This window comes from Rhinolophus hipposideros, assembly GCF_964194185.1.
Source record: "Rhinolophus hipposideros genome assembly, chromosome: 11".
In the NCBI taxonomy this organism is placed as follows: Eukaryota; Metazoa; Chordata; class Mammalia; order Chiroptera; family Rhinolophidae; genus Rhinolophus; species Rhinolophus hipposideros.
Window position 1 is genome coordinate 83,564,501 of NC_138057.1, and position 26,921 is coordinate 83,591,421.

The window sequence follows — 26,921 nt, forward strand, 5'->3', positions numbered from 1 at the left end:
CCTGCTGTGGCAGCCACAGTGTCTCCGGGGTTGTCCCATCTCAGGCTGGGTTGGACGTCGCCTCAGAATCCTGATGGTGTTCGTGTCAGCCCTTCACTCTGGCTCTCCAAGTCTCCTCCCCTGAGGCAGCCTTTTTGACCTCTTGTAGTGTTTTCTTGTGGTATTTTCTTCCATATTTTAAGTAATTTAAGCCTGCTTTTTACTGTCATTTCTTGACTTTCTACCTTGACACATTGTCTGCTGGTGTCATCTGTACAGGACGCGCTTCCCCTCACCCCACTTCCCCACCGCTCTCACCACACCTGCTGCTTGTCCTTACTTTCGGTGACAACAGTATTGAGGTTCTCTCAGTGCTGTGTGAGTGCCCATAGCCAAGCCAGTGCTGTGCTGGGGACACGCTGCCTGTCCTGAGCCACTTTTTGTTTTCCTCAGTTAATAATTACCTCATCTTCCCATATTTGTTTTCTTTGTTCTATTACAAATTCAGTCCCAAACTGGTGGAATCGTACATTTTGTTGGGTTTTCAGACACGTCAGGTCTCCCTCTGGGCTGCTTAGCTTGTCCATGTTGGTGTGTGACCTTCCGTAGCTCCTTCGGGAAGGTAGCTGGGGAGACGGGTTCTGAGCGGCACTCTGCCCCGGCCAGTGGGAGCGCTAGGTGAGTTGTTGCTCTCTTCGGACCCCAACGTCAGGCTTCTCTTCTCTGTTTCCATTCTGTGGAACCTGGAGGCTGTGCAGCCCTCTTTGTCCCCGGTGCCCTGAGGCCTGTGTGCTGTGTGGACTTGCTGGCTGTCCTCTCACAGGCAAGGCATGCGTGCCTCTCAGTGCTGGAGACATGTTTCTTCTCTCCACATCTTTAACTTTTCGCTTTACTGTCAGAAAATGCCCCGTCTTCCAGCACTTCCGTGGAAATTCTCCTTCCTCTTCCTGATGTCTTGCTCCGAGAGCTCGCTATCATTCCCCGCTGTGTCTTCCTTTCTGGCCTCCCTGTTTCAGCTTGAGAGTTGCCGTGAGGTCTCCGTCTCCAAGGGCCCCGCCCACAGTGTTTGTCACGTGCTCCTCCCTCCGCCTGTCACTGTGTTCCCCGCAGCCCTTCTGATGTGGGCTTGTTTACTTTGGTCTCAGTGTCCCCTGTGCGCTCGTGCCACTAGACAGTGTGATGCACCGAGTAGGAGTCACATAAGGAATACAGGGCTCGGCGCGTGAGGCCCCAGCCCCAGCCCCAGCGCTCCCTAACTTTCCTTGCGTCTGGATGTGTGGGGTAGGGGTGGGGAGAGAGGGCTGCCTCAGCTGATCAGTCCCCGGGCTTGTCTGAGCCTGCGGTGGGCTGCACTGCGGCGAGTCCCAGGCCCATTGCCTGAATAGCCAACCGCTAGCCCATCATCTGAGGCTAGCCATTAACTCATCACCTACGCAGCTAACCCCAACCCATTTTCTATCACTAACCCCTAGCCCATCCTCTGCCCAGCTAACCCCTAGCCCATCCTATATAGCCAATCACTACCCGATTGTCTGCGTAGCTAACCGCTAACCCATTGTCTGTGTAACTAACTATTAACCCATCATCTATCGCTAACTGCCAGCCCATTGTGTAGTTAAGAGGTAACCTGTTGTTTGAGTAACTAACCCCTTGCCTGTGTAGTGAACCTAACCAGTAGCCTTTGGTTTGGTGTTTTGCTCTGGTTTTCCCGGCCACTTGTGGTTTCCTTGGATTCACTGTGTGTTCCCCAGCGCCCATGACATCTGTTCTGTCCAGCCAAGGCTGTTGCACTGGGTGTACGCCATTTGTTTTACATCCAGCCCAGACCCCAACTTTGCCCAGCATGTTCTCTTTGGTTTGGCCAAGGTAAGCGCCTGCTGCTCTGGCACTGTGTGCATGGCCACCTGTCATGGCCATCTTCTTCTGGCGAACGTACAGAGGATGGTGCCAGCCCTCTCTCTTCATTCTCGACCCCACACGCCATTCAGTCATTGCGGACTGGGGTCCGCCAAGCCCCTGCCCAAGGCCCTGGTCTGACCCTGGTCTTGTCTGATCGCAGCTGGGCAGGTGCACCAACAGCGTGGTCAAGCACGAGCTGATGCGCCCGTCCAGCAAGGCGCCCCTCCTGGTGCTGTGTGAAGACCACCGGGGCCGGATGGTGAAGCACCAGTGCTGCCCCGGCTGCGGCTACTTCTGCACGGCGGTGAGTGCCCAGCCCACCGCCTTGAGCCATGTGGGCTCACCGCAGCTCTGCCCCCAGCGTGTTTCCTTCCTCCGGCGTGTGGGCCGCAGCCCCAGGGGACAGCTGGGGAGGGAGGTGGGTGCTCTGGGCACCCCAGTCCTGCTGTTCGCCCTGGCTTTGTGTTCGAGTGCGCAGCGGCCTGTGTCCCTCTTCCTGCTCCCCTCGGATTTTCTTCATCAGTTACTTCCTCCTGCCAGTGCCAGGCGTCCTGCCATGGCACCTCTACCTGGCACCCCGCCACCCACCTGCCCTGAGCGTGTGGTGCCGCCTGGGCCCTGCTCCATGTATCCCACCTGTGTGCCCTCCCATCTTAAACGTCCTTTTGCTGCTACTGAGAACAGCAGCTGCTTCTCGGCGTCCACTCGTCTCTAGGGTTCCTCTTGAGTTTTATCCCCTTGTACCAATGGGAGTCCATTCCTGAGGTCACCGGGCTCGCCTGAAATGCCACGGCCTTGTGCGGGCACCAGTGCAGGGTGCTGTCAAGAGCGCCTTCCCCTGGCTGTGTTCTGAGATTCCGTTTTCTGCTCTGTCCCCGTGGGTCCGTCTTGGGACCTGGTCTCATGTGCGGCCTCTCATCTGGTTAGGACAGCTGGGGAGTGAGGCCTCAGCGTCTATGGGGCGCGGGGCCCGGAGTGCTCCGGCATAGGCGTGTGTGTGGACGTGCTGGGTAAGAGCAGCTCATGGCCACATGCCGGCTTTCTCCTCACCCAGCCCGGGACCCCCCCAGCTGCGCTCACGTCCCTGCAGGTCCGCCAGCACCTTTTCTTTTCTGCACCTCAGCCCCAAGTTTACAAAAATGAATTCTCGTCTTTCCGTTTTTAGGGTAATTTTATGGAATGTCAGCCTGAGAGCAGCATCTCTCACCGCTTCCACAAAGACTGTGCCTCTCGTGTCAATAATGCCAGCTACTGTCCCCACTGCGGGGAGGAGACCTCTAAGGCCAAAGAGGTGACGATTGCGAAAGCAGACACGACCTCCACCGTGACCCTGGCCCTGGGCCAGGAGAAGAGCTCCACCATGGAGGGCAGGGCTGACACCACCACTGGCAGGTACGCGCTGGCTGTGCCGGCCTGGTGCTCCTGGAACTCTGCCCGTACTCGGTCCCGGTTCTGCCGCTTGTCCAGCAACTTCCAGCTGACTCCCGCTCGGGCGTCTGCCGTGAACGACGCAGCGTGCTCCTGCTCACTGCTTGGGGCGCAGTCCCCTGGTTGGCGTCGGCATTCGTGTGCCTGTCCGAGCCAGTATAACTGTCATTGACGTGACACGATGGTATTTTTCTCTCGGGAGCATAGTGTCCTGTAGGTAGCTGTGTTCGTGTTCGTACACATGTACACGTCCATATACATCTCTACATGTATGTACGTGTCCACACAACTACACGTGTATGTGTTCACACATTCACACTCAGTGCACAATCCACACGTATGTTCATGTCCACACATCTATACGTGTGTATATGTCGGCTCACAGACGCACATGTTCAAACGCAGCATGTTTGCTGGTGCCCCGGGCATGTTCAGATGCACATGTGTGTCCATGGTTGCATACAGCTACACATGTGTACGTGTCTGCACAGACATGTAAATCTGTCTATATTCATACACTTCTATACGTCTGAGTGCATGTGTGTACACATGCACACGTGTGCACCTGTGTGTGCATTTGTGTCTGTACACATTTGTGTGTGCGTATCTGGACACGTGTGTTCATGTGTGTTTGAGTCTGCATCTGTACAGGCATGTATGTCTTCATGTGCATCTCTTCTTCTATGTACATAACTGTACACACCTATATGCACACACGTGACATGAGACATTCATGTGAGCTGATGTAGTCTGTGTTACTGCGGTATGTTTTGACGGCCCTGGCTGAACATAGTAAAAAAATCAACCTGAAAGAGAAGGATTCATTTTTCTTTCTAAAAGCATTCAGTAGAAACACCCGAAGTACTCAGAGAGATAAAAAGAGTCAGTAAGAGAATCAGATGAGAGAGAAATAGAGGTGGGTCACTGTTTCCTACCAGCATATCCAGCTAGAAAATAAAATGGTGAAAGAGAGACTTTCAGAACAGCAGCAAAACCCAGAAACTACTGGGGAAGAGCACTTCATATTACACTGATGCAGAGAAAACAGTCAGCGTCACTGACGCTTGTTTAAATGACAGGAATTATCGATGTGAAAACTGTATGTAGGCGGGTGTTGGTTCCTTCACACTCTTCTGTAGCCATCATGTTAACCTATAAATTTAATGCACTTTGAATCAAATTCCAATGGGATCTCCTTCTCTTGTGGGCAGTGGACTTGGTAGGTTCAACTGGAAGCTCATTCAAAAATGTCGGTTTGAGCACGTGCCCCAGGCATCTTGGGAACATTGCCTGTGGGGAGTGATTTCCTGTGGGATTTGACGGGTGCCCGAGGCATCTGAGTCTCCGCAGGCAGCTTGTGGAGTGGGTTCCAGAAGTGATGTTTGTGTGTTCATTGGTTTCCACAAGAAGAGGGTTCAGGCTGTAGAACTGAGCATTTCCCGTTCTTCCTCCCCCTGAAGCACCGCTGGATCCCTGCTCTCAGAGGACGACAGGCCGCAGAGCATGGCCCCCCCGGCGCCTGAGAGCCTCGACCCTGCAGGGCCGGCAGGGCTGGTGAAGCCCGGTCCAGGGAAGGAGACGCTGGAAAGTGCCCTCATTGCCCTGGACTCGGAAAAGTAAGGCCTACTTGTGCTGTCCTTCCCGCTCAGGGCCCTGCTAGCTGGTCCCCACATCTAGTCCCCCCGCCAGGCCTGTGCTGACATACCCGCTCAGGGCCCGGAAGGCTGGTGCCCCGGGCATGTTTCCTTTCTGCAGACGCCTCTCCCTTGTGCTCTCTGCCTGCATATGTCGGCCACAGGCTTGTTCTCCCTGGTGTCCTCACCCTGTGGCTCCTGGGACCACCAAGGCTGCACTCCCAAGTGTCTGCTGTCTGCCCGTGAGGGTCATGGAGCGTTTCTCAGCTTCTTCGCTCATGGTGTTCACCAGGACACTGCATGTACTTGTACCCTTTCAGGGAGTTATTGAGGATTATTGTCCCTTACGCTCAGAGCGGCAGGTGACACCTGTGAAGGCCTGAGCAAGGCTAGTGCTGTGAGGGTTTGACAAACGTCCCCTGGTGCTGCTCAGCTGCAGTGCTGACCCTGGCCTCACCGCCGGCACCGCCGGCCTATCCCTCCTCTCTGATGAAAGGTTGGTCCAAGGGGCCTCAGGCTCACCTGCCAGCCGTCATGTAGTGCAGGAGGCCCAGTGGCCGTGACTCATGAGCAGGCCCTGATGTCCTCCTCCTGGGGACATCAGGGCCCCTCCTCAGGGAAGCCGAGCAGCCAGCTCGTCAGGGCCTCAGGCAGGCATCCGTCCTTCTCCCTCGGGGAGGCCTGTCTGTTTGTCTGAGGGGCCAGTGTCACAGGAGGCCTTTGCTCCATGGAAAGTTCTCGTGTTGGGACCTCTCCCGAGTCCCCCACAGCTCCCTCTGAGTCTGCAGCCTCCTGTGGTTCTGTCCCCAGTGTGCCCCTCACCAGGCCCAGACTGCTCTGCCAGAGGGGGTGGGTGTAGCTGGCCGTGACAATGCTGTCCCCACTGCCGGCAGCCACCTCTGACCTCAGGCTGGGGGAGCGAGCAGGGAGCTCGTCCCCCAGGTGCTGCCATCAGCCCGAGACACCACCTCCGGTGCATGAAAGGTGGCCTGTCTGGACATCGCTCGCTGTACACCTAGCACGGGCCACTCACACTGGGGAAACCTGGACCCTGATGGTTTACATATGGTGTTTTAGGGCAGAAGTGATGTCAGGCAGAAGGGGTCTGGGGCCCTCGGGGAGCTGATTGGTCAGAGCGACGTAAGGGCAGTAGACCGTGACTTCAGGTCTTGAGGTCAGCTTCCTTGTCCTTTGTCTGGTGTCGTGGGGATATGGCCAGGGAATCGTTCTGCTGCAGGGCTGGGCAGCTGAAACGCAGCTCAGGGCATGACGGTATCTTCAGCTTAATGGCACCCATCCCTGTGCCCCCAGCAGGCCCTTGTGTCTTGCTGCCTCCAGGAGTCAGAACATGAGGGTGGGCTGAGGCCGCCCGTGCTGGGAGCGGACGGGAGGGAGCACGAGCTGGGGCGACACGTGACATCGGGATGGGAGACGCCTGCTGTGTGCCCCGCATTGGTTCCATCTTCCTGGGACACGGAAACCTGCTGTGGAGGAAGTTGACAGCCGCTCACTTTTGGCGTTTTTACTGTGAGGTGGCTCGAGCCTAGTGGGTTTGGTGCCCTTGACCTTGAGGGATCAGCAGGTGGACGTCAGCCAGGTCCCGCCGCCCGCAGCGCTTCGTGCGGTGACGGCGGGCCGGCAGGCCTCAGCCAGTGCTGTCCTCTGCTCTCTACACAGGCCCAAGAAACTGCGCTTCCACCCCAAGCAGCTGTACTTCTCCGCCAGGCAAGGGGAGCTGCAGAAGGTGTTGCTCATGCTAGGTGAGTGGGGGCGGGGTCTCATCTCCCTCTGCTGGGGGCGTCGCATGGGGTGCTCCACCCTCTGCCGGGCGGGCAGGCTGGTTTGTAGTCTCCCATGCAGCAAATTGTCTGCCCAGTGGGGTTCAGCCCCATCCCGGGTGTTGACACTTAGTTACTACTGTCCTAGAAGCATTCTCTGTGAAGTCCTCATTTGAGAAAGGAAGTGGGTACATGATTAGTAAATTAAGAACAAATGCAGGTTCAGAAAAAGCAACAGGTGCGCGCTGGGCGCGGGATACTGTCCCTGTAGAGACGTTGGCCCCAGCCGTACGGCTGGAGGCAGCGGCTGTGCAGGGCCGGGAGCGCTCACACGTGGTTTGTGTTTTGGGGCCGATCCGGCTATTGGTGGGGATTGCTGATGCCCCAGACCGTGCCTGCCAGACCCCAGCCTCGGTGCAGACTGCACAAGAATAGCATTTTGGTTCTGAGCTCACAGGTTGATTTCTCTGAGCTCCTCTGCTCTGGTGGGTGTGCTGGCTCGGGTCGCTCCAGCCGGCTCGTTTCTCTCGGACCCATGAAGCGTTTGCCCTCTGACTGCATCTGCTGGGCCCCGTCCTCCCTGAGGCCCAACAGGTCCTGGGGCAGTCCCATGACCAGGGCCATGAGAGAGCCCATCAAAGTGATGGGAGCCCAAGGTGGACAGAAGGGAGAGACTGCCGTTAGCTGGTTCTGGCCACATGCCAGTGTGGGCTTCACCCAGAGCTGCTCCGATGCCTCTTGAACCCGGTCATCTACCCACACAGGATGGTGTGGGTGATGGTCCCTCATGGGTGCATGTTGGTGAGCCGGCCCTCATGACCCCTCCGAGTGACCGGTGACCCTGTTTGTCCACAGTTGATGGGATCGACCCCAACTTCAAAATGGAGCACCAGAACAAGCGATCCCCACTGCACGCTGCGGCAGAGGCTGGCCACGTGGACATCTGCCACATGCTGATCCAGGTCGGATGGCCACACGGTGTCACATGGTCCCACAGGCCGAGCGCCTGCCGAGCCCACACTTGGTCCCCAGGCCCGGGTGTCCCGACAGGCTGCTGCACCTCGTTGCCTCACAGCCAGTTGAGTCCTGATGGGCTCGCTTTTGGTGTTTAAGGTTATTGATTTCTCATGTGGAGCGTGCAGCGCAGGGCTGCGAGCTCCCACTGCCCTGCAAGCATGCTCGGCCGAGCGTCCCACCCACTATGTTTCAATCTGCTGTGGGAACGTGCGTGTGTGACCACGTGAGCACGATGGTCTGCCATGGCTTTCCCCTGGCTGAGTGGCCTGCCCTCCTGCTAATTCATGGCTAACCCTCTGAAAGACTGACACCTGCCCGGTGTCACCTGGAAAGCACCTGTCGTGTGTGCTTAGCGCCATCACTCTGGGATACATCCCTTAGTCCCTGGAGCCCACATTGTAAGTCTGACCCTTGTGTTTGAGCGGTTCTCCCCCCAGCGCTTCAGGAAGTTCCCTTGAACCCTCTGCCGAGTTCTAGTCCTTCGGGCAGCTGGTGCGCCCTGTGCGTGCTCCGCTCCAGCGGGTGTCCTGCTCCCCGCACTCCCAGCCCTGTTCTAGGGGGCTTCCTGGTTCCCCCATCTCTCTGGCGCTTTCTAGGCCTTGTTCTGTCAGCCCTTCGGGGCTTCCACCTGTGCTGGGGACCTGGAGTCCTTCTTTGCAGCCTCTTCCTGTCCCTTGTTTCTGGGACCAGATTACATCATTACTTGGGTCTTTCTCACCTAAAGGTTTTCCTCAGATGCTTGATGATTGCAGCTTGTTTACATTGCCAGTAAAGGACTAACCTACTGACCACAGGTTCTTGGTTGGGGCCTTGTCACTGTCAGTGACCTGCAGGACGTGGCTGTCTGGAAAGGACCCTTGTATACAGCTGTCACCTGTGTGTGACTGTGGGAGCCACAGAGTGGGACGATGGGGGTGCCACACTGTTTCCTGAGCGGTGCTGGCCTGCCCGCCCCTGTCGGCTGTGGCTCCTGGCCCTGACCTTGGCCCTGGCTACTGCTGTCGTTGCCTCGCGTTTTCCTTGTTCTTTTATCCCCAGCCAGGCAGTTGGAGGCAGCCGCTGTGCAGGGCTGGTTTGCATTTTGGGGCAATCCAGCAGTTGGAGGGCATTGTTGGTGCCCCAGACCGTGCCTGCCAGCCCCCAGCCTCGGCGCAGGCTGCAGAGCCACTGTTGTGGATGCAGCTGTTTCCATAGCACATAGCTAGAGTTCTAAAGCTCCGTCTGGCAGACTCGGTATTTTAATAGGCACCTTTAGCCTAGGAAATGCTTACTGTCATGTCTCACGTTGAAATTTGTTTGTAACGCCTTTAATTGTGGTTTTGACATCCAACCTTTTAAAGCAAATATTTCATTTTGTATCTTTCGTTCTTTTCATTTTGTCTCATTTCTGTTTATTCTCTTGGAAGTTACATGCTTTTCTTTCTTGTCTCCAGTGGTCACACATGCAGTGTCATTACTCAGTCATGAGACTGATGCGATCACTGAGGAGGGTCCTGGAGGTCGAGGGAGGAAGCATCTAAGCAAGATGAGGGCTGACCTTGTGACCGTGAGGCCCACAGAGGGAAGCGTAAGAGGGTTTGGTGACAGCAGATGGGAGGTGCTCAGATTGGGCACACAGGTACCGGTTCTCAGTGGTGACGTGGTGACTGGCGGGTCTTCGTCATGAGCCTTGAGGCAGGGTTGGAGGGAATGATGGTGGGTAGCTGGTGCCCTGCGGGGACGCCAGCGAGAGGCTGAGGTATGGTGGTGGCCTGTGCTCGCTGAGGTGGACCCGAGGTCAGTCCCGTTGCTGTGGGATTGTTGCAGGACCCGGAGCAAGGCAGTAGATGAGGACGGGGCATGCAGACCCTCCCGGGATCAGGGTCACCCCAACGATGTGTGATCTGGGCGGGCTCGTGGCATGGGCTTGGGGTGGCGGCCAGGCCGCTCCTTGAGCTTGGAGCGAGATGGGTGTGGAGACACTGTCCCTGAGTTTGTGGTTCTGGCTGCCAGTTCTCACTGCAGGGAAGGACCATTGTACTGTCTTTTCGTTCCTTCTTCCTTTGAGAAGTTAGCTCATCACTCCTCTGAAAGGACGGGGGTTCTCCTTGGCTTTTTTTTTTTTTTTTTACATTAAAATGTGTGTCTGTGATGCCTACGGAAAAGTCTTTAAAATGTAAACATCCTGGTTAATAATTATGAAGGGGGCCACCTATATCTGGGTCAGGACAGGACGCTGCTTGCTCCCCAGAAACAGTGTCCCCTCCCCGGAGATATCAGCTCACCAGGCTGCATTGTGCCAGTCACGTTGCTGCATTTCTGTGTGGTTTCACCACCGTGCACGCGTCCTCAGTGTGAGTGTGACTTAGCTTTGCCTGCAGTCTTCGTGCTGATGGAGTCACAGTGGATTCTGTGTCACAGCCGACACAGACCTGGGGCGCAATCAGCCCGCACTCCGACACAGACGTCCCTTTCCTGCCTCTGCCCACTGGCTGTGCTATGTTAAGACAGTCGGGAACGTGGGTGAAGGGAAACAGGAGCTCTGTGTTCTGTTTCACAACTTCCTGTGAGTCTTAAACTGTTGACACAGAACATTACGTGTGAGAGAAAAGAAGGACCCCTCATACGCAGGCATTCCTTATGACCCTCTGCACTGCCCTTTGGCTCCTGGAAGTGGGGGCCTGGTGCCCCTTTGGATGGGACTCTGTGCTTGTGTTTAACTTCGTGACTCAGGCTCGAACTCCCTGAGCTTGGGGGCGTGTGACTGTATATTTTTCTACCCTGAGAAGGAAGCAACTTTTCTGAGATGACGCAGGAAAGAGAAGGGATGGGCTTGTTCTAGTTTCTTTCTTGGAGGCCCTGCTTCTGTGGGGTGTGTCCCAGCTCACATGCCTCCCAAAGGCTGACAGCAGCACCCGGTGTCACTGTCAGGCTCCTGTCTTGCTGGGGTGCGACGTGTGTTCCTGTTCCACTGGGGCAGCCCCTCTGAGGAGCGATTTGTCTTTCCACATCCTGTTGCATTTTCTTCCCGGGGGGTCGCTGGAAACGGCTCTCTAGTTCCATTGGGTCCCGGCCGCTGCGGCATGGTGGGCCCTGGCACATGTGTCCGAGTTTTAAGTGACAGCATTTCAGGAGGGAAGGCTGCAGCGTCAGGCACACAGCTGCATGCCCAGGGCTCCGTGGTCATGCGCCCACATGACCGGTCAGCCAGGCCACTGATGTCACTGCGGGGCTCTGCCCACAGCTTCTGCCCCGTCCTTTGCCCCTATGGGACGCAGCTTCTGCCTCGCACCTGCAGGCTGTGGCCCCGTCGTGCGGTTACTCACTGCTGGGTCCCAGGTTTCCATCTGCTGCATCACCTTTAATGGCTGTGTGCTGTGAGCCTCGGCATTTCAGAGACAAAGGTGCCTTTTCTAATAGTCAGAGCTCAGGGCAAGGGACACACCAACGCCTGCCTCACTGCTGGACCTGAGGACCTGGCGTGGGTCGCACAGCTCACACCTCACGGGCCCCCACACCTCACACAGGTGCCCCCCCACCTCACACAGGGGCCCCCCCACCTCACACAGGGGCCCCCCCACCTCACACCTCACACGGGGGCCCCCCCACCTCACACAGGGGCCCCCCCACCTCACACCTCACACGGGGGCCCCCCCACCTCACACAGGGGCCCCCACACCCCACACCTCACACGGGCCCGTGTAGCCCTGCCGCACTCAACTCAGCAAGGATTTGGGGCTGTGTGGGGTTGGGTCCGCTTGGTGTCCAGCGCTTCACCGTGGGTTCTTGTTTGTCCTGTCAGTCTGTGCAGCTGGCCGTGTGCTGGGACCTCACAGGAAGACCTCGTGCTTGTGCTGTGGGTCCTCCTGGTTGGACTCCCCTCCATCTTCTCCTCACTTCTAGGTTCTCAGAGAGTGTTTGACTGTCTTTCAGCCTCTCCTTTTTCTTGGGTACAATCCCTTTCCTGTGGGTGGACATTCCTGGTGTTGGTCCTGGGTTGTCTGCATGTCCCCCGAGGGACCTCTGTGCAGCCGGTCGCTGGACAGCTGTGGTTTCTGATCAGCCCACTGAGAAGTGGTTCTGGGTTCATCCCAACCAGCCCTCAAACCTGGACCCTAAGTCTCAGTGAAGGCCTGGTCCTTTGACCCTGACCCCTGACCTTCAGTGCTCTGGGTCTTCCGGCCGGCCTGTCTGGGGGGCTGCCTCCGTGTGGCCCTCTGCCTCTCGGGCTGGCCCCTGTGTTGGCCTGTAGTAGGTGCTGTCACACTTCCCGCTGCTGCCCACCCCCAGAACCATTCGTGCTGTCCGGGTGTTTTTCAGGTCAAGTGCATGTGTCCAGTTTGCGGGCAGCATCCACCTGCAGAGGGGGTGGCCTGCCTTTGCAGCCCGGGCCTCCTTTAGTGTCTGACCCCTCACTGTGGCCCTTATCCTGTGTGTTGTTTTTAAGTGTATGTGTTAAAATTGGTGGTTGTGGAATTCTGGCTCGACTTGGCCCACAGGTTGGGCTGCCCGACCTTGGCTTTGTATTCTCATGTGTCCCTGCTCCGCGTCCACTCTGCACGCTCACACCTCTTTGATCTCTGACTCCAGCACTGGAGAAGTGGCTGTGACCTTGTCATTCAGGGCGTTCGATTCTGAAATAGCTGACAGTCTCCTTGAGAATTCCCCAGACCACCTCAGTCCTCTGTTTTTCCATGTGTGCCACTCCAAGTCTACTTAAAAATCTCTTTCCTTCTTGTGTTTCAGCTTTTGTTTTTAATTGCTAATGGTAAAAACAATACGATTTTAAGCCTTTCCCGTAGTAAATATTTATTTAACAAACTAAATATTAGCTCTTTGTACACCAGCCTAAGAAATCACAGTTTGTCCCCTGTGGGTCAAAGGTTTCCACTGCAAAAACAGCCACTGGCTTGCTTCTGGCCACACCTGTGTCACAGGCAGAGCTTGCAAAGTTTCACAGACAGACCCTTACCCGCCCACCTCTGTGGCACACTAGGTTTTTGAGTACACCCTCCATTGAGAAATGTAGATATTGCTCCAAACATGTGCTACTGGAATGAGTTTTTGTTCTAGCATTAAGCAGCGTAGCCAGGGTGCCTGGGGCCACATCACCACCTGCCCATCTGTGCTGAGGGGCCCCTGTGCACCCCTTTTTTGCCTGGTCTAGAAGGTTAGTGCCTTCTTGCTCGTTTCTAAAGGTGTTGTCACTAATGTGTTATAAACATTTTCCATTAAGTGAACTTTAAAGTGCTCTTTGTGAACTGACGGTCTGGTAGTAACAGGATAATTCCATCTGCAAATGCAGTTTTGGGGAATCAGACACAGTTGGACAGTAGAAACGGCTAGCGTAGCTCGGGAGGTCTTTCTGCTGTCAGGTGTCTGAAGCACACGAGTGTCCCCTCGCCCAGTGGAGGCTACAGGCGAGGCTCCCCACACCCTGACCTGCCCTTGTCTCAGCAGGCAGGAGCAAACATCGACAGCTGCTCAGAGGACCAGAGGACCCCACTGATGGAGGCGGCAGAGAACAACCACCTGGACGCGGTCAAGTACCTCATTAAGGCTGGGGCCCTCGTGGACCCTAAGGTACGTGTGCGCTGGCCGCTGGCGGGGCCACCTCTGCCTTGTGGGCACTTCCCATTGCCGCCAACGGCCTCCTTGTTGGAGGTCTGCGGGACGTGCCCCCACACTCGGGAAGCACTTGGTTCCCCGGTGGCTAACGTGTTGTGTGTCCATAGTCCGGTGAGCACGGCCTCTCCTGCGCCTGACAGCAGACCGCAGTGAGGAGCTGCGTGCAGGAGTTGGCAGCCCTCCATTGGCACAGACCAGGTCTTCCATCTGGTCCAGTTAGGCAAAAAAACAGGTAAAAGGCATCCAGATTGGAAAGGAAGAAGCAAAGTGGTCTCTGTTCCGACCACAGCATCTAATATGTGACAACCCTAAAGAATCCACAAAAAACTTGTTAGAACTCGTAAGTACATGCTGCAAAGTTGGAAGACACAGAAGATCAGTACAGAAAAGTCAATAATATTTCTTTACACTTGTTGATGAACGATCCCAAAAGGCAATTAAGAAAACACTTCCATTTATAATAGCATCAAAAAGAATGAAATACTTAGGGATAAACTTAATGAAGGAGGTGTTAATTGGACAAAAGTAACCTTTTATATAGTCCCCCAAAAAGAGGGTTTATTGGGAAAAGAAAACAAAACCACCACAGCAGTGTGGGAACACGCACCTTCCGGCCGGCCACCGACATGCAAACGAGAGCAATCTCCCAAGATGGCCCCCAATATACCTCCCCCCGCCCGAAAGTTAGAACCGTAAAGTTTAACAGGAAGTCGGGGACTAGAGAGTAACAGGCAGCCCAGCTCCAGCCATAGACCTCCCAGCTCCCTGGTCAATTTCCTTCAAGTGCCGGTTGGCTTTTATCAGATGCAAAAGTCTAGTACGCAGAAAACTACCAAACGTTTCAGAAGGACATTAGAGAAGACACAAGTGAATGAAAACACACCCGTGTTCGTGGATTGGAAGACTTAATGTTGTTAAGATGTCAGTACCACCCCAAGCCACCTACAGGGTCAATGCAAGCGCTTAAAAATCCCAGTGCTGTTTTTCACAGATACAGAAAAGCACATTCTAGAATTCGTGTGGAATCTCAAGGGACCCCGAACAGCCCAAACAATCTTGGCAAGAGAAAGTCACAGCTGTAGGACTCAGACTTCCTGGGTGGTGGCACGGGACAGACATGCAGACCACAGAGTAGAACTGAGCGCAGAATGAACCCACAGTGTATCACACGAGCTTCAGCAAGGGTGCCAGGACCACCCCATGGGGAAAGAACTATCTTTTCAACAAACGGTGGTGGGAAAACTGGATCTCCACATGCAAAAGAATAAAGTTGGGCCCTTTCCTCATACTGTATTCAAGAATTAATTCGAAATGGATCAGAGACCTAAACTTAAGAGCTAAAACCATAAAACTCTTAGAAGAAAAGAGAAAAAAATCTTCATGACATTGGATTTGGCAGTGATTTCTTTGATATGACACCAAAAGTACAGGCAAAAGAAAAAAATGGATAAAGTAAACTTCATTAAAATGAAAAACTTGTGCAGGAGAGTGAAATGATAACCACAGAGTGGGAGAAATATAAATGATCTGAGAGGTATTACTGTTCAGAATAAACATGTAAAGAACTCCTGACACTCAGGAACCCAAAGGTGGCCCAATAAGAAAAGGGGCAGAGTGAGTACCTGTCTGCCCATGGAAAGATGCCCGACCCCACGAGTCTTCAGGGAAACGCAGTGCAAACCCAGTCAGACGCCACTCACAGCCGTTAGGGCTGCCATTACCTGAGAGGCTGAGTGCGTGGTGCAAGTGTGTGGGGACCCTCCCACACGGCTGGTGGGAGTGTAAGTGCTGTGGACAGTACACGGCTTGGTGCTTTGTCAGGAAGTTAAACACAGAATTACCACATGACCTAGTCACTCCAATCCTAGGTTTATATGGAAAGAAACTGAAAACGGGTTCCGAACAGATGTGTATACCCCACGTCCACAGCAGCGTGGTTCACAGCAGCCAAGGGGTTTAGTACCCCCAGTGTCTATTGAGGGGTGATGGGTAACCCAAACGGGGTCCCTCCACACAGTGGAATGTCACTGAGCCCTGAAAGGGAAGGAGGTCCTGCCACCTGCCACCATGTGGATGCGAACCTCAGTGTGGCAGGAAGCAGTCACAGAAGGAGAAGTCCTGTTGGAGTCCCCTCAGGCACAGGACTGGGGAGGCAAATGGAGGGAGAAGCAGGTGAGAGATGGGCGGGGGGCTAGTGCCTGACGGTTCCCGCTGTCTGGGGTGCTGAGAGGTTTTGGGAGCAGATACGTGGTGATGGCTGTACAACATGGGAAACATAATTAATGCCACTGAATTGTACACTTAAAATGGTTCAAATGGCAAATGGTATATCTACTGCGTAAAACCATAAAAACCTAAGGAGCATCTTACAGTCTTTCCCATTAGTATTTTCATATTTTTTCCAATGAAAAAGTGATCATACTGTTCACACTAATTTATCACTCCTTTTCTCATCAAATTAAATTCTGTTTTCTGTGTCGTTAAACATTCTTTTAAGTGGCAACATTGTGTTTCACGATGTAATCACATTGGTTTTAGTCATATTTGCTTAATGTTCAATACTTAAGTTATTTTCAGTTGTCGTCTGCTCAGTGCTTCAGCAGATACCTTCATAACTTTGTCTTCACATGTGGGATTCCCTTAGGGCAGATTTCTGGGGCAAAGTATGCCATCCTTTTTCAGACTTCTGATACTTCTTTCTGAATTGCACCCAGGAATGTGGGAGTACCTTCCCCTACACTCTTCCCCAGTGCTAGCTAGCTATTGGTTTTATTTATTTATCTATTTTTTTACTGTTTTAATTTGCTTCTTTTCTAGTGAACTTTTTTGTATCTAGTTCCCATAAACTATGAGTATTTTTCAAGGTTGTATTTAGTCCTTTGCTGGGTTTTTTTTTGTTTTTTTTTTTGGTGGTGTTTGAGATCTGGAAACCTCTACTTTTCCTGTAAATAGCTGTTGTAACTGTTAGATAAGTGTTATTAACCCTCTCAGTTGTGATGGGGGAAGTCTGCATTTGGGCGTGATTCCCCAACCTCACCTCAGGAGCTGATACTCCAGCTGCGTGCCACCAAGGAGGCAGGAGGTCAGCGCTCAGGGTTTCACGGGAGCGTCTGGAAACAACTGGCACTGGCTGGGCAGGCTTGGGGAAGAAGTGGTAGTTGTGGGGCGAGCGGCATCTGACATGGACGACTCGTGGGGGTGGGCAGGAGGAAGAGGGTCACTGAACTTGCAAACCCTTCATAGAAACTTTAGTCTGAAAGCAGATTGTAGGACAGTATCAAATTGTCTGATGTGTGTAACTGGAGTCCCAGAAAGAGAAGAGACAGAAACACTGGTAGGAAACAATACATTGAAGAAAAAAAAATGGCTGCATATTTCCCAAATCTGTTGAAAACCTACAGAACCAACTAAGTGAGTAAACGGCCAGTGGATAAACACAAAGAATACACAACTGAATACATCATGCCTAAATGGTGAAAACCACAAGTAAAGAGAAAACCTTACAAGCAGCCAGTGAAGAACACCATATTACACACAGGCAAACAGCATTACGAAAAACTGCCAAGTTCTCATCTGAAACAGTGGAGGCCAAAGAGTGATATTTTTATTGTCAGCCGAGAAGGCTATACCCAGTAAAATGTAACCTTCAAAAAAATAACTGAAATAAAACATTTTCAGGTAAACAGTAGCTGAGCGGATGGATTTATGAGCAGGTTTATACTCAGGAGAGGTCTGAAGCTGCAGGAGGAAAACGCAGGAATAATGGGGAGCCTCAGAATGGTAAATAACAAAGACTGTTGTTTTCTTTAAATTTCTTAGAAGAAAAAAGGCTATTTAATGGGAAGATAATACTGTTATAGGGGGAGTTTTTATGAATTCAGAAGTGAAATACCTTTGACCCTTGAACAGTGGGGGATTAGGGGCACCTAGTCCTGCATAGTAGAAAATCGGTGTGTAACTTCTGACTGCCCGAAAACTAACCACAGTCCTCAGTATCCATGGGGGATTCAATCCAGGGTCCCCACAGATACCAAAACCCAGGGGTGCTCACATCCCCTGAAGGAAATGGTATAGAATGGTGCCTATAGTCAGCCCTCCTCATCCATGGATTTCCAACCACGAACTAAAACACTTTTCCATCCGGGATTGATGGGATCTTAAGGTGCAAATCCGGGCATGTGGAAGGCCGGCTGTATGTGTATTGGCAAAACCCTTCTCGTGTGTGAATGGACCCACGAGATTCAAACCCATGCTCAAGGGTCAGCTGCATGTGACAGTAGCCGGAGGAAGGCAGCTGTACATGAACCTGGCTGTGGTCAGGCTGTTTGTTTCTGTTGGGGGAGGTGATCAGCGCTAATCTGCTACGCAGACTGATAGAGATGAGTGTTGTAATTTGTGACATAATTTAAAATCTTGCTTCAAGGAAAACTTTTAAAAAGCTAGTAGAGGGGGCAACCTGATGGCTCATTTGGTTGGAGGGCGAGATCTGAACAACAGGGTTGATGGTTCGATTCCCACTTGGGAAGGTGGGCTGCGCCCCCTGAAACTAAAGATTGAAAACGGCAACTGGACTTGGAGCTGAGCTGCGCCCTCCACAGCTAGAGTGAAGGACAACGACTTGGAGCTGATGAAGAAACACAGTGTTCTCCCCACTCCCCCCAAAAAAAAGCTAGTAGAGGAAGTAAAATGGAACCCTAAAAAGTATCTGTTTAACTGAAAGGCAGGTAAAGATGGGTAAAAACAGAGGGGGCAGGTGGCAAGGTGATGCATTTAAACCTCAGCATGTCCACAATTACATTAAATGTGAAAAGACTGAATTTGCCAATAAAAGGCAGAATTTTGAGTAGATAAGAAGGCAGAACCAACTATGTGTTAATGAAGCTAAACTCACATTAAGTCCGAGGGGGATCAAAGGATACGGGGACACTTGGATAAAAACACATTTATTACAGTAACAGACACATTGCCATTAACCCCCTCAGAGTCTTCCCCTCGCCTCCAGCACATGTCCTGCCGTTCCTGCCACTTTCTGAAGCAGTTCTGGAAGTCTTCTTTACTGCGTATCTTTAGTTGCGCTGTTGTGGCTGCCTCGACATCCTGAATCACTTTGACTTTGGGGAAGAGCCAGAAGTTGCATGAAGCCAGAGCCGGTGAATAAAATGAGGATACACTGTAAAGTTTTTATTTGATAGAAATTGCTGTATCCCAGAAGTGATGTGTGGCACGGAGCGTTGCCGTGATTGGATTAATGGCAGTGTGTCTAATACTGCAATAAATTTTTTTAATGTACAATAAAATACATTCACTATTTTTCGATCACACCTCCTATAAAGCACAGGCGGAAGGAAAAAGGACAGTGAACAAATATGCAGATGCTAAATGTGAAAATGGAGTGTAAAAGGGGAAACCATGATGCTTGTGCAGTTAAGAGGAAAGGTTATCTCTGCGACCCCAGCACAGGGTGTTTTATCAGCAAGGCAGGACAGTGGGAGTGAGTGGTCAGCTCAGGTGCATTGTCAGTGAGACCTCACGGTCAGCAAAGATGCCACAGAGCACACAAAAGGCTGCAGGTTGGGGATGAGCTCGCAACACGCTGGCAGAGGATTAATACCCCAAAATATAAAGAACCCCTACAAGTAAAACTAAAGGACTTGGAAGAAAAATGGGCTGAGACTGAACACGCAGTTCCCAGCAAGAAGGCTGGGTGACCGACACGTGAAGATGCCCGGCCTCTCAGATGCTAGTGAGACCACGTGGGAGCACCGGGCCCCAGGAGGTGTGCAGTGCACCAGGCGTCGGTGCTGCAGGAGGTCACCACCCTCCTGTGTCACCAGCGGTCCATGTGTGACATGCCACCACCAACAGCAGGGTCAGAAAACCCGAATGTCCTGCAGCCAGGAATGCCAGCGGGGAGCACTCCCACATCTGTGGGGTGGTAGCCCAGTGCTGTACCCACCTGCAGAGATGCACTGCAGCCCAGGTCACCGAAGTGGGGGGCTCCAGGGTACAGTGTGGTCCTTTAGGTGCAAGATGGTCAAGATGCAGCCGAACGTGAACTTGAACCGGAGAGTGATTGCCTCTGAGGGGGGAGGAATCGGTGGGCCTGGGTGTTGGGGGCACCCTGACATGGTGGGTCGTGTGGTCCAGGAGACCCCATAACTGGCCCCGCTGAGTGAAGGCTGCCCCACTCTTTGCCATGTCTTTCTGTCCTCTTGAGTGACGGACCCTCCGTCCCCAACCTGCGCTGGTGCTCCTCTTCCAGGAAGCCCTCCCAGCTCTGGGCCACACTTCTGCCTGGTGTCTCCTTGGCCTCTCCCTGCTCCTGCTTTGTGTCCCAGCTCGGGGCACCTGTGGCCAGAGGCACATGCTTTTTTGCCAGGCAAGAACGGTCCCATCTGTCTGTGTGTGTCTGCCCTACGCACAGATGCAGCGTGTGTGCTCGGTGTGTCAGGGCCACACCCCAGGTGTGCACCTGTCCGTGTCCCTGTCCTTGGGGCTGTCCTCTTGTGTTTGGCGGGCTGTCAGACTGTACCTGTTCTAGTGATCAAGACACTTGAAAATACAGCAAACCTTCAAACCAACAACCATACCTTTTGTATTTACAATAACATTAATCATGTACGTGCCAGTCTACGGTTCGAGTGTGGGTTTACCGATGAACTTCAGGTTTGGTTAGAAGTGTGTTTGATGACGTGTGATCAAGTCTGGGATTCCCGCTGTGAGAGTAGAAACAGAGAGAAAGCGAGTAACGGGAATGGCCAATAGAGACAGGAATGCGGGAGCAAAGCCAAGAAACGCCCGTGGGAGGAAAAGGCGCAGGTGTCCGCGAGGCCCCTCGAGAGGCGTGGGGCAAGGTTGGAACCGAGCCTGGCTGTGTCAGCTGGGGTGGGGGTGGCCCCGGCCCCCCAGGGTCCCCTGAGTCTCCTGGAGCTCCCCAGGTCTGACCACTCCCTGGGTGGGTGGCTTTTGTTTTGTTTTGAGGTAGTTCAGTGACTGGGATATATTTAGTGTCCTTAAGGAAATAGAGCTGAAAGCTGACCAGGAGGTGTGCTTGGTGGCCAGTCAGCCCAGAAATGTGGGGCTGCAGGACCAGCCTGTTCCATTCTGGGTCCATGCTCTTCTGGGCCCCTTGTTATTTTTAATTTCTGTGGACAGCGATTGTGGGGTCACGAGCACCGTGGTCAGCGTGCCCTGGAGACCACTGACTCCCGGGCACTGCATACAGCCACGGCCCGCAGTGTGTCTGCACTGTCGGGGTGAGGCAGGGATGGGGAAAGTCCTGCACATGTGTCTGGAAAGCGAGGGCGCCTGGCCACGTGAGGTCCAGCACCATGACCGTCAAGAGCTGGAGCTCAAGCCCAATGGACAGGGTGAGGACTGCAGCTGAGTGACCTCACGATGGGACCCCGCCCTTCTCCAGTGTGTGGCAGCTCCCTCGTGGTCACTCGCTCGGCTTGGCACGCCTTCAGTCATGCTGTTTCTCAGGACCTAAATGGCGTTTGTGTCGTAGGATGCAGAGGGCTCCACCTGTTTGCACCTGGCAGCCAAAAAAGGCCATTATGATGTGGTTCAGTATCTGCTTTCGAATGGACAGATGGATGTCAACTGTCAGGTAAAACCACACCCGTCACCCACCAGACCCGGTTCTCCTGTGTAGTAGTCCCACCCCACCCCCACCCCTGGGAGGTCTGGCCTCGCCCACCGGCTATCCGCAGGCTCACACCGGTGGTTGCCTCTGCACTGCTGCCCAGCTGGAAGAGTCTCCTGGGCTGTCCGTCTGGACCGCTCCCACCCGCTTCCAGCCAGTGTTCAGCTGTTACCTCGAGTGGGCCCCCCTCCACTTCTGCTGGCACCTTATCTTCTCTCCTATCACTTGTCATTGTCCAATATTCCACTTCTTTTCCTGTGTGTTTGCTTATCTTCTGCCTGTCTCTGCCCTGTTGTCAGGGCCCTTTTGTGTGGCATGTAGTGCTTGGCACCAGGGAGGTCTTTGTGTGTCAGCTGAGTGACTGGGGAAAGCAGAGGGCTCTTCCTTCCCATTCACCTTGGCTCCTCTCACTGGCCTGGGCCCCTCCCATGGCCTCGCCCTCTCACTTTGTCCCCACCTGCTCACCAGGACCTGCTCACCCAACTCATCTTTCCTTGCTCTGCCCTATCCTGTCGCTCAGTTGCACCTACCAGCCCAGCTCCCTAGGGGACACCGAGCTCATCGTGGTGAGCTTTGAAGCTCACCGTGAGCTCACTGTGACCTCTGCTCTTAAGGGGTCACAGGCTGGAGCGTCTTTTCTTTCATTTTTCATTTCCCATTTTGTCAGGTTTTGTGAGTTTCTCCACCTGGGCTGGGCTGGGCTGGGCTGGGCTGGCTCCATAAAGTGGACTTATGTCATCACGCTGTGTCCCCAGTGCCTGGGTAGTGCCCACAGTCAACCTGCAGGGACAGTGTCGCTTTAGTGCTGGAGACTGCAATGTGCCAAAATCTGTGCCCATGGCGTTGGAAGGGCGAGCCTTTCCTGCAGGCTGGAGCTGGTTGTGTGAGCCTCACTTCCTGAAGAGCCGTGTTTTCCTGGTTTACATGAACCAACTGGGACCCTGAGCAAGGGGACGGGCCTGGGTGGGTGGTAGGGGGCCCGCAGTCAGCACACATTCGGCCCCATAGCTGGAGTCAGCTGGGGCAGCCCTCTGCTCCCTGCCAAGCAAGAAGACGGGCACTTTGCACGGCCCGTTAGCCCGCCCTGATGTCTGTCTGTCCTTGTCGTGTCCTTGTCTGACACGCTTGCTGCGTGCTTGGAGCCTGTGTCACTGGGGCCAAAAGGATCAGTGGACACCATCTCTGCTGGTGTCGGGGGTCGGGTCTGGTGTGCAGCATTTTTGGGTGGTTTCCTCATGTGATTCCATCAGATGGGTCGTGTGTTGGTGCAGCCTAGCGGGCTGGAGGGGCGATGTCGGCCAGTGGTTCCATCGCCCCCGTTTAGGGGTCAGCGTGGCAGTCCCAGCTGTGTCCTGCCCTTGCCGAGATGCCTGGGGCAGCCCTCCGAGCCTTGACTTCCTCAACATGGGGACTGGGCTTGGCTCCCGCCACCCCAGCTGCCGTGTAGGCCCCAGGGACATTTTCTTGATGCCAGTTGCCTCTGGGAGCTGTGATGGACTTTTGCTTCTTTCCCTTGAAATTAGGATGATGGCGGCTGGACGCCCATGATTTGGGCCACGGAGTACAAGCACGTTGAGCTGGTGAAGTTGCTGCTGTCCAAAGGCTCAGACATCAACATCCGGGACAATGTGAGTGTCCTCGCTGCCATCCGTCACCAGGTCGGGGTGGTCGGGGTGGCTGCTGAAGGCCCTTTGTCACCTCTGCTGTGGCTCTGACCACCTCCCAGTGTGTCGTCAGCCCCGTGGACCCAGTGTGGTTCTGGCTGTGTGTGTCATGTACCTTGAGGGGCTGGGCCTTAACGGGCCACAGCGCGGGCGGCCTCGTCTTTGCTCGCGGCCCAGGAGCCTCGGGGCACCCCCCCCACACACACACATGGGCAGGTGCCGCTGTGGCCACGGGCTCTTATACAGCAGCTGCCTTGGAAGGAAAGAAGGGGCCTGGCTGACGTATTATGGTTTTCTGGGTTGTGACTTAAGATACCGCATTGATGGTTGGTTTTTAGGGCAAATTTGTTTTCCCAGAAAATGGGGTTTGGGGCCAAGGCGAGAGCACTCAGCTGTGCCTCTGGGAACTCCCTTTAGCCTTGTGCCAGGTGACTATGGGTGACTTGGGGTACAGGGGTGTTTCTTAGAAGGTCTTCAGGGTTCCGTAGGATCAGTGGGGGCCTGGGCAGTACCCTGCTCTGGCTAAGCCCACATCGCCTGCCAGATGGGGATGGGGCTTCCAGGACACAGACTGACACGGTGTGGCCTGTGGAGCTGTGTCCACTTCTATAGTCACCAGAGCCTTGATGGGAAATCTAGCCACAAACTCACTACGTTGATAAGCACTAAGGAAGCAGACTCAACACTGAGATCCGAGCTCCAGAGCACGGCAGACACTGTCACTGCTGAGCCCAGTGTCCCAGGTTGGACAGGGGTGTTGTCACAGTTCTGAGACGGAGTGACGGGCTCTCGAGACGGCCGTTTGGAGAGGATGTGAGCAGGGGACACTGATGGGCATTCATGGTGGCTGCTGCTCAGGTCCCGCTCTCTTGCCCCTGAGCGTCAAGGCGCAGCCAGTCCTGGGGCCGCCAGTGCTGCTGGATCCATCAGAGCCGGCCGGCAGGACGATGGCCATAGTGAGAGGTGCCGTGAGCTGCGCAGCCCTGGGGACATGGTGTGGTGAAGATAGGCTGGGAGGGATGTGGCCCAGTGCAGTGTGGCTGCCGCACGTGGGCGCCTGCTGTGGGGTCCTGGACATGCCTCGAATTGCCCCTTGATAGGGCGGCAGTGGTCAGAGCAGGCGCCCCCCCCACGCCATGGCCCTGCGGTGCGTGCTGCCACTGGTTCTGAGAAGTGGGAGGCGTTGATTACATTGTGTGTTGGTTATTTATACGATAAAACAACGTTACTTATTTTAACAGCTCCATTGGTGTAGCGCTGGCAGCTCGCACTACTTACAAGGGACAGTTGGCAAAGTTGTGACCCTGGAAACCACTGAGGCCCCCGAGTTCCCTCCTGCCGCCCGCTGCTCCACTCTGTGGCGGGGGGGGGGACTCGGTGGCTTGTCTGCTCTTTCGTGACGGGGCCCAGATGCTGTGGGCGGGCCTCGGTGGGCATCATTGCCCTGAGTGTTGGTGGCTCCGTCCATCCTGCCACGCGACCCGCCCCTGCCAAGGGCACCCGGCTTCTCTGGTTCAGGCCTCCCTGAGCACTAAGGCCAGGCCGTTGCATACCACCTGCGCCGTGTACGTGAGCCTCTTAGGGAGCTGCCAAAGTACTCTCCAAAGTGCCCGTCCCAGCTCCGAGTGCCACCCACCATGTCCCCAGCTCGCCGCCGGTCGCCTTTGTCTTTGTGGGGAAACATCTGTGCAGACCTGCTCGTTTGTCATTGGGCTGCCATTTCCTGATCTTGTGTGGTGGGAGTTGTGTGTATTCTGGGTGCAGGTCCTTTGTCACACGTGTGTCCCACACTCTACCAGCCATTTCTTGATGAGCAGATGTTTCCAGTTGTGGTGAAGTGCTCTGTGGACCACGCTCCTGGGGTTCTGCGCCAGGATCATCCCCAGCCAAGACCCCAGAGACCGTCTCACGTGTTCTTGCAGTTTGGGTGTGGCTGTTTGCATGCGTGCGAGCTGCTGTTTCTCTGTGCGTGGAGGTCCTGCTGTCCCAGCACCATTTGTTGGAAAGCCACGCTCTGTCCATGGAATGGACTCTTGCCCCCTGGTCAGCAGTCAGCTCTCTGGGGGTCAGTCCTGGGCTCTGTCATCGGTGCCATCGGCCTCTGTGTGCCTTGGTAAGAGCAGCGTTATGGCAGCACGAGAACCTTGTATGGCCGGTGTCCCCTCCCCCCTGGGCACATGACGCCTGTGCCCTTCACGTACACACGTGTTCCACACCCCATGGCGCGCTGCTGCTCCGTCCAGTCGATGACCTGAAAAGATGGTGACAAGCGTCTCCTGTACCGAGCCCCGTGCACTGTGTCCCTGTCTGCGTTTGCTCGTCCGTGTCCGTGTCCTCGTGCTCTTCTGACGTCCGGGACTTCCCGATGGACTGTCACCAGGGCTCCTTCAGCTCACGGCACCTGCCAGTCCTCGTCCTGCCCTCGCGGCTGGGTGTAGAAGTCAGTCTCTGAGTGCTGTAGACACGCCGAGTCCTCCGTGCCCACGAGCCGTCCCCAGGGGCGCCGCTGTCCTTATTTCTCTGTGTGAAGCCATCGTTTTCCTTTTGGCTGCTTTTAGGCTAACATTTCCTCAGTCCCTAAACGTGAGCAGGGTTACTTTTCCGTGAGCTTGGGGTTCATTGAGCTTGGGTCTGCTGGTTCACGACTTTGTCAGACTTGGAAGTGTGGCAGTCTGTCCTTTCCAGCCCCTCTCCTGCCCACCCCCCGCGTCACGACGCCCCCAGTTCCACGCTGACGTCCTACAGCTCTCCAAAGTGCTTCCGTTTTTCTAAAATTGCTTTCTCACTTTGCATTTAAGTTTAGCTGGTTTTCTTGCTAGGACTTCAAGCTCACCAATCCTTTCTTTTACAATGTCTGTTTCGCTATTAATCCTCCCCGGTGTGCTTTCACGTCAGACTTAGTCTTCAGCTCTACACGGTCTTTTTAGGTCTTTGTAGTATTTTTTGAAATGGGCTCTAACCCTTGTAGCGTGTTTGCTCATCTGCAGTCTCTGTCAGTTCTGGGTTTGGTTGGTTGGTTTTACTCCCCGTTTTGTGTCGTGTTTCCTGCTGCTCTGCGCGTCTGGTCACCTTGGGCTAGACCTGGACATTGTGACTTACCTGCTGTTGCGTCTGCGTTCCTGAGCTGTCCAGGCCCTTGTCTGGGTGCAGCAAAGACACCAGGGAGCAGTCTGACCTTTTGTTTTCCTTCCAGGTGAGGTAGGCCTGTCCGAGCAGGTCTCAGCCTGGGGCTGGGCATTCCTCCTGTGTGTCCGTCCCTCTGGACGTCCGGGTGGCCCTGCTCTGGTCTGCACAGACTGCTTTCCCAGCCCCACAGCCTGCTCTGCGACCCTGGCTGCCTTGGCCTCACTCTCAGCTCCTGTCTCAGGGCTCCTCCTGGTCCCTTCCCTGCCAGGGCCTGGGCCTGGGGACATGAGCAGGTGGGTGCAGGCCTCCCTGCATCTCAGGGATGCTGTGCCTCAGGGCTGACGCCCAGTGCTGGCAAAAGCGTGACTGCACACATGTTCATTATTTTGTTTTCCGCTTTGGTTCTGTCGGCTGGGAGAGCAAACCCTGTCTGGTCCCTGTCACCCATCCTTGCTAGAAGCAGAAGCGCCTCTGTTTTCTCAGGCGTGTGGGCCAGGCCTGTCGTAATGGAGCAGGTGGACCTCAGGAAGGTGGGGGGACTACCTGTCCACGATGGGTGAGCTTGGGGGCAAAGCGGTCTCAGTACTATGGTCCTGGTTATGAGGTGACAGGTTATCCTGCTGAAGGAGAGAGAAGCGGCCCAGAGGAAGCAAGAGGCTTTATGCTCGGGAGCTCACTAGCAGGGCAATGGAGCCAGGAGCAGCGGTGAGGGGAGCTGCTCAGTGACGTCGAATAGGGAGCACTCAAGCTGCGGCCTTTCAGAAAACACCAACGCTGATGGGCTGCTCTCCGTGTGCCCTGGAGCCAGAGCTCCAGCAGAAGCCCCCAGCCTGCACCTGGGCGGCGGTGTGGACAGAACCACAGGGACACGGGAGCAGTCTGTGTCCACCCTGCTTTTCTCTAAGCTCTGAGCTGCAGGCGACACCTGTACTGAGAGCGTGGAGGTCGGGCGGGGTCTGAGCGCCACCATGTGGGGCTCGCGTGGCAGAGGGGCGCTGGGCCCGCCGGGGTGCCGGGCAAGACTTGGTCATGGCGCCTCTGAAAACGTGGGCGGTTCCTGCGGGGCACAGAGCAGTGGGGGCGTCCGGGCTTTGACCAAGCAGCCCCCCGACCCCACCCCCGCCGGGGTTAGTCCTGGGCT

General features: G+C 54.7%; 1 protein-coding gene across 8 annotated transcripts in view; it reads left to right on the forward strand.

Moving 5' to 3' along the window:
- Positions 1-26,921, forward strand: part of EHMT1 (euchromatic histone lysine methyltransferase 1) — a 129,284-nt gene that overhangs the window by 86,416 nt on the left and 15,947 nt on the right. For all 8 annotated transcript variants that reach the window (XM_081065776.1, XM_081065777.1, XM_081065778.1 and 5 more), the window contains 8 exons: positions 2,039-2,182; positions 3,044-3,270; positions 4,767-4,922; positions 6,618-6,700; positions 7,574-7,680; positions 13,175-13,297; positions 20,853-20,954; positions 22,514-22,618. In XM_081065776.1, the coding sequence (XP_080921902.1) occupies positions 2,039-2,182; positions 3,044-3,270; positions 4,767-4,922; positions 6,618-6,700; positions 7,574-7,680; positions 13,175-13,297; positions 20,853-20,954; positions 22,514-22,618 (1,047 nt within the window). The remainder of the gene's footprint in view (positions 1-2,038; positions 2,183-3,043; positions 3,271-4,766; positions 4,923-6,617; positions 6,701-7,573; positions 7,681-13,174; positions 13,298-20,852; positions 20,955-22,513; positions 22,619-26,921) is intronic.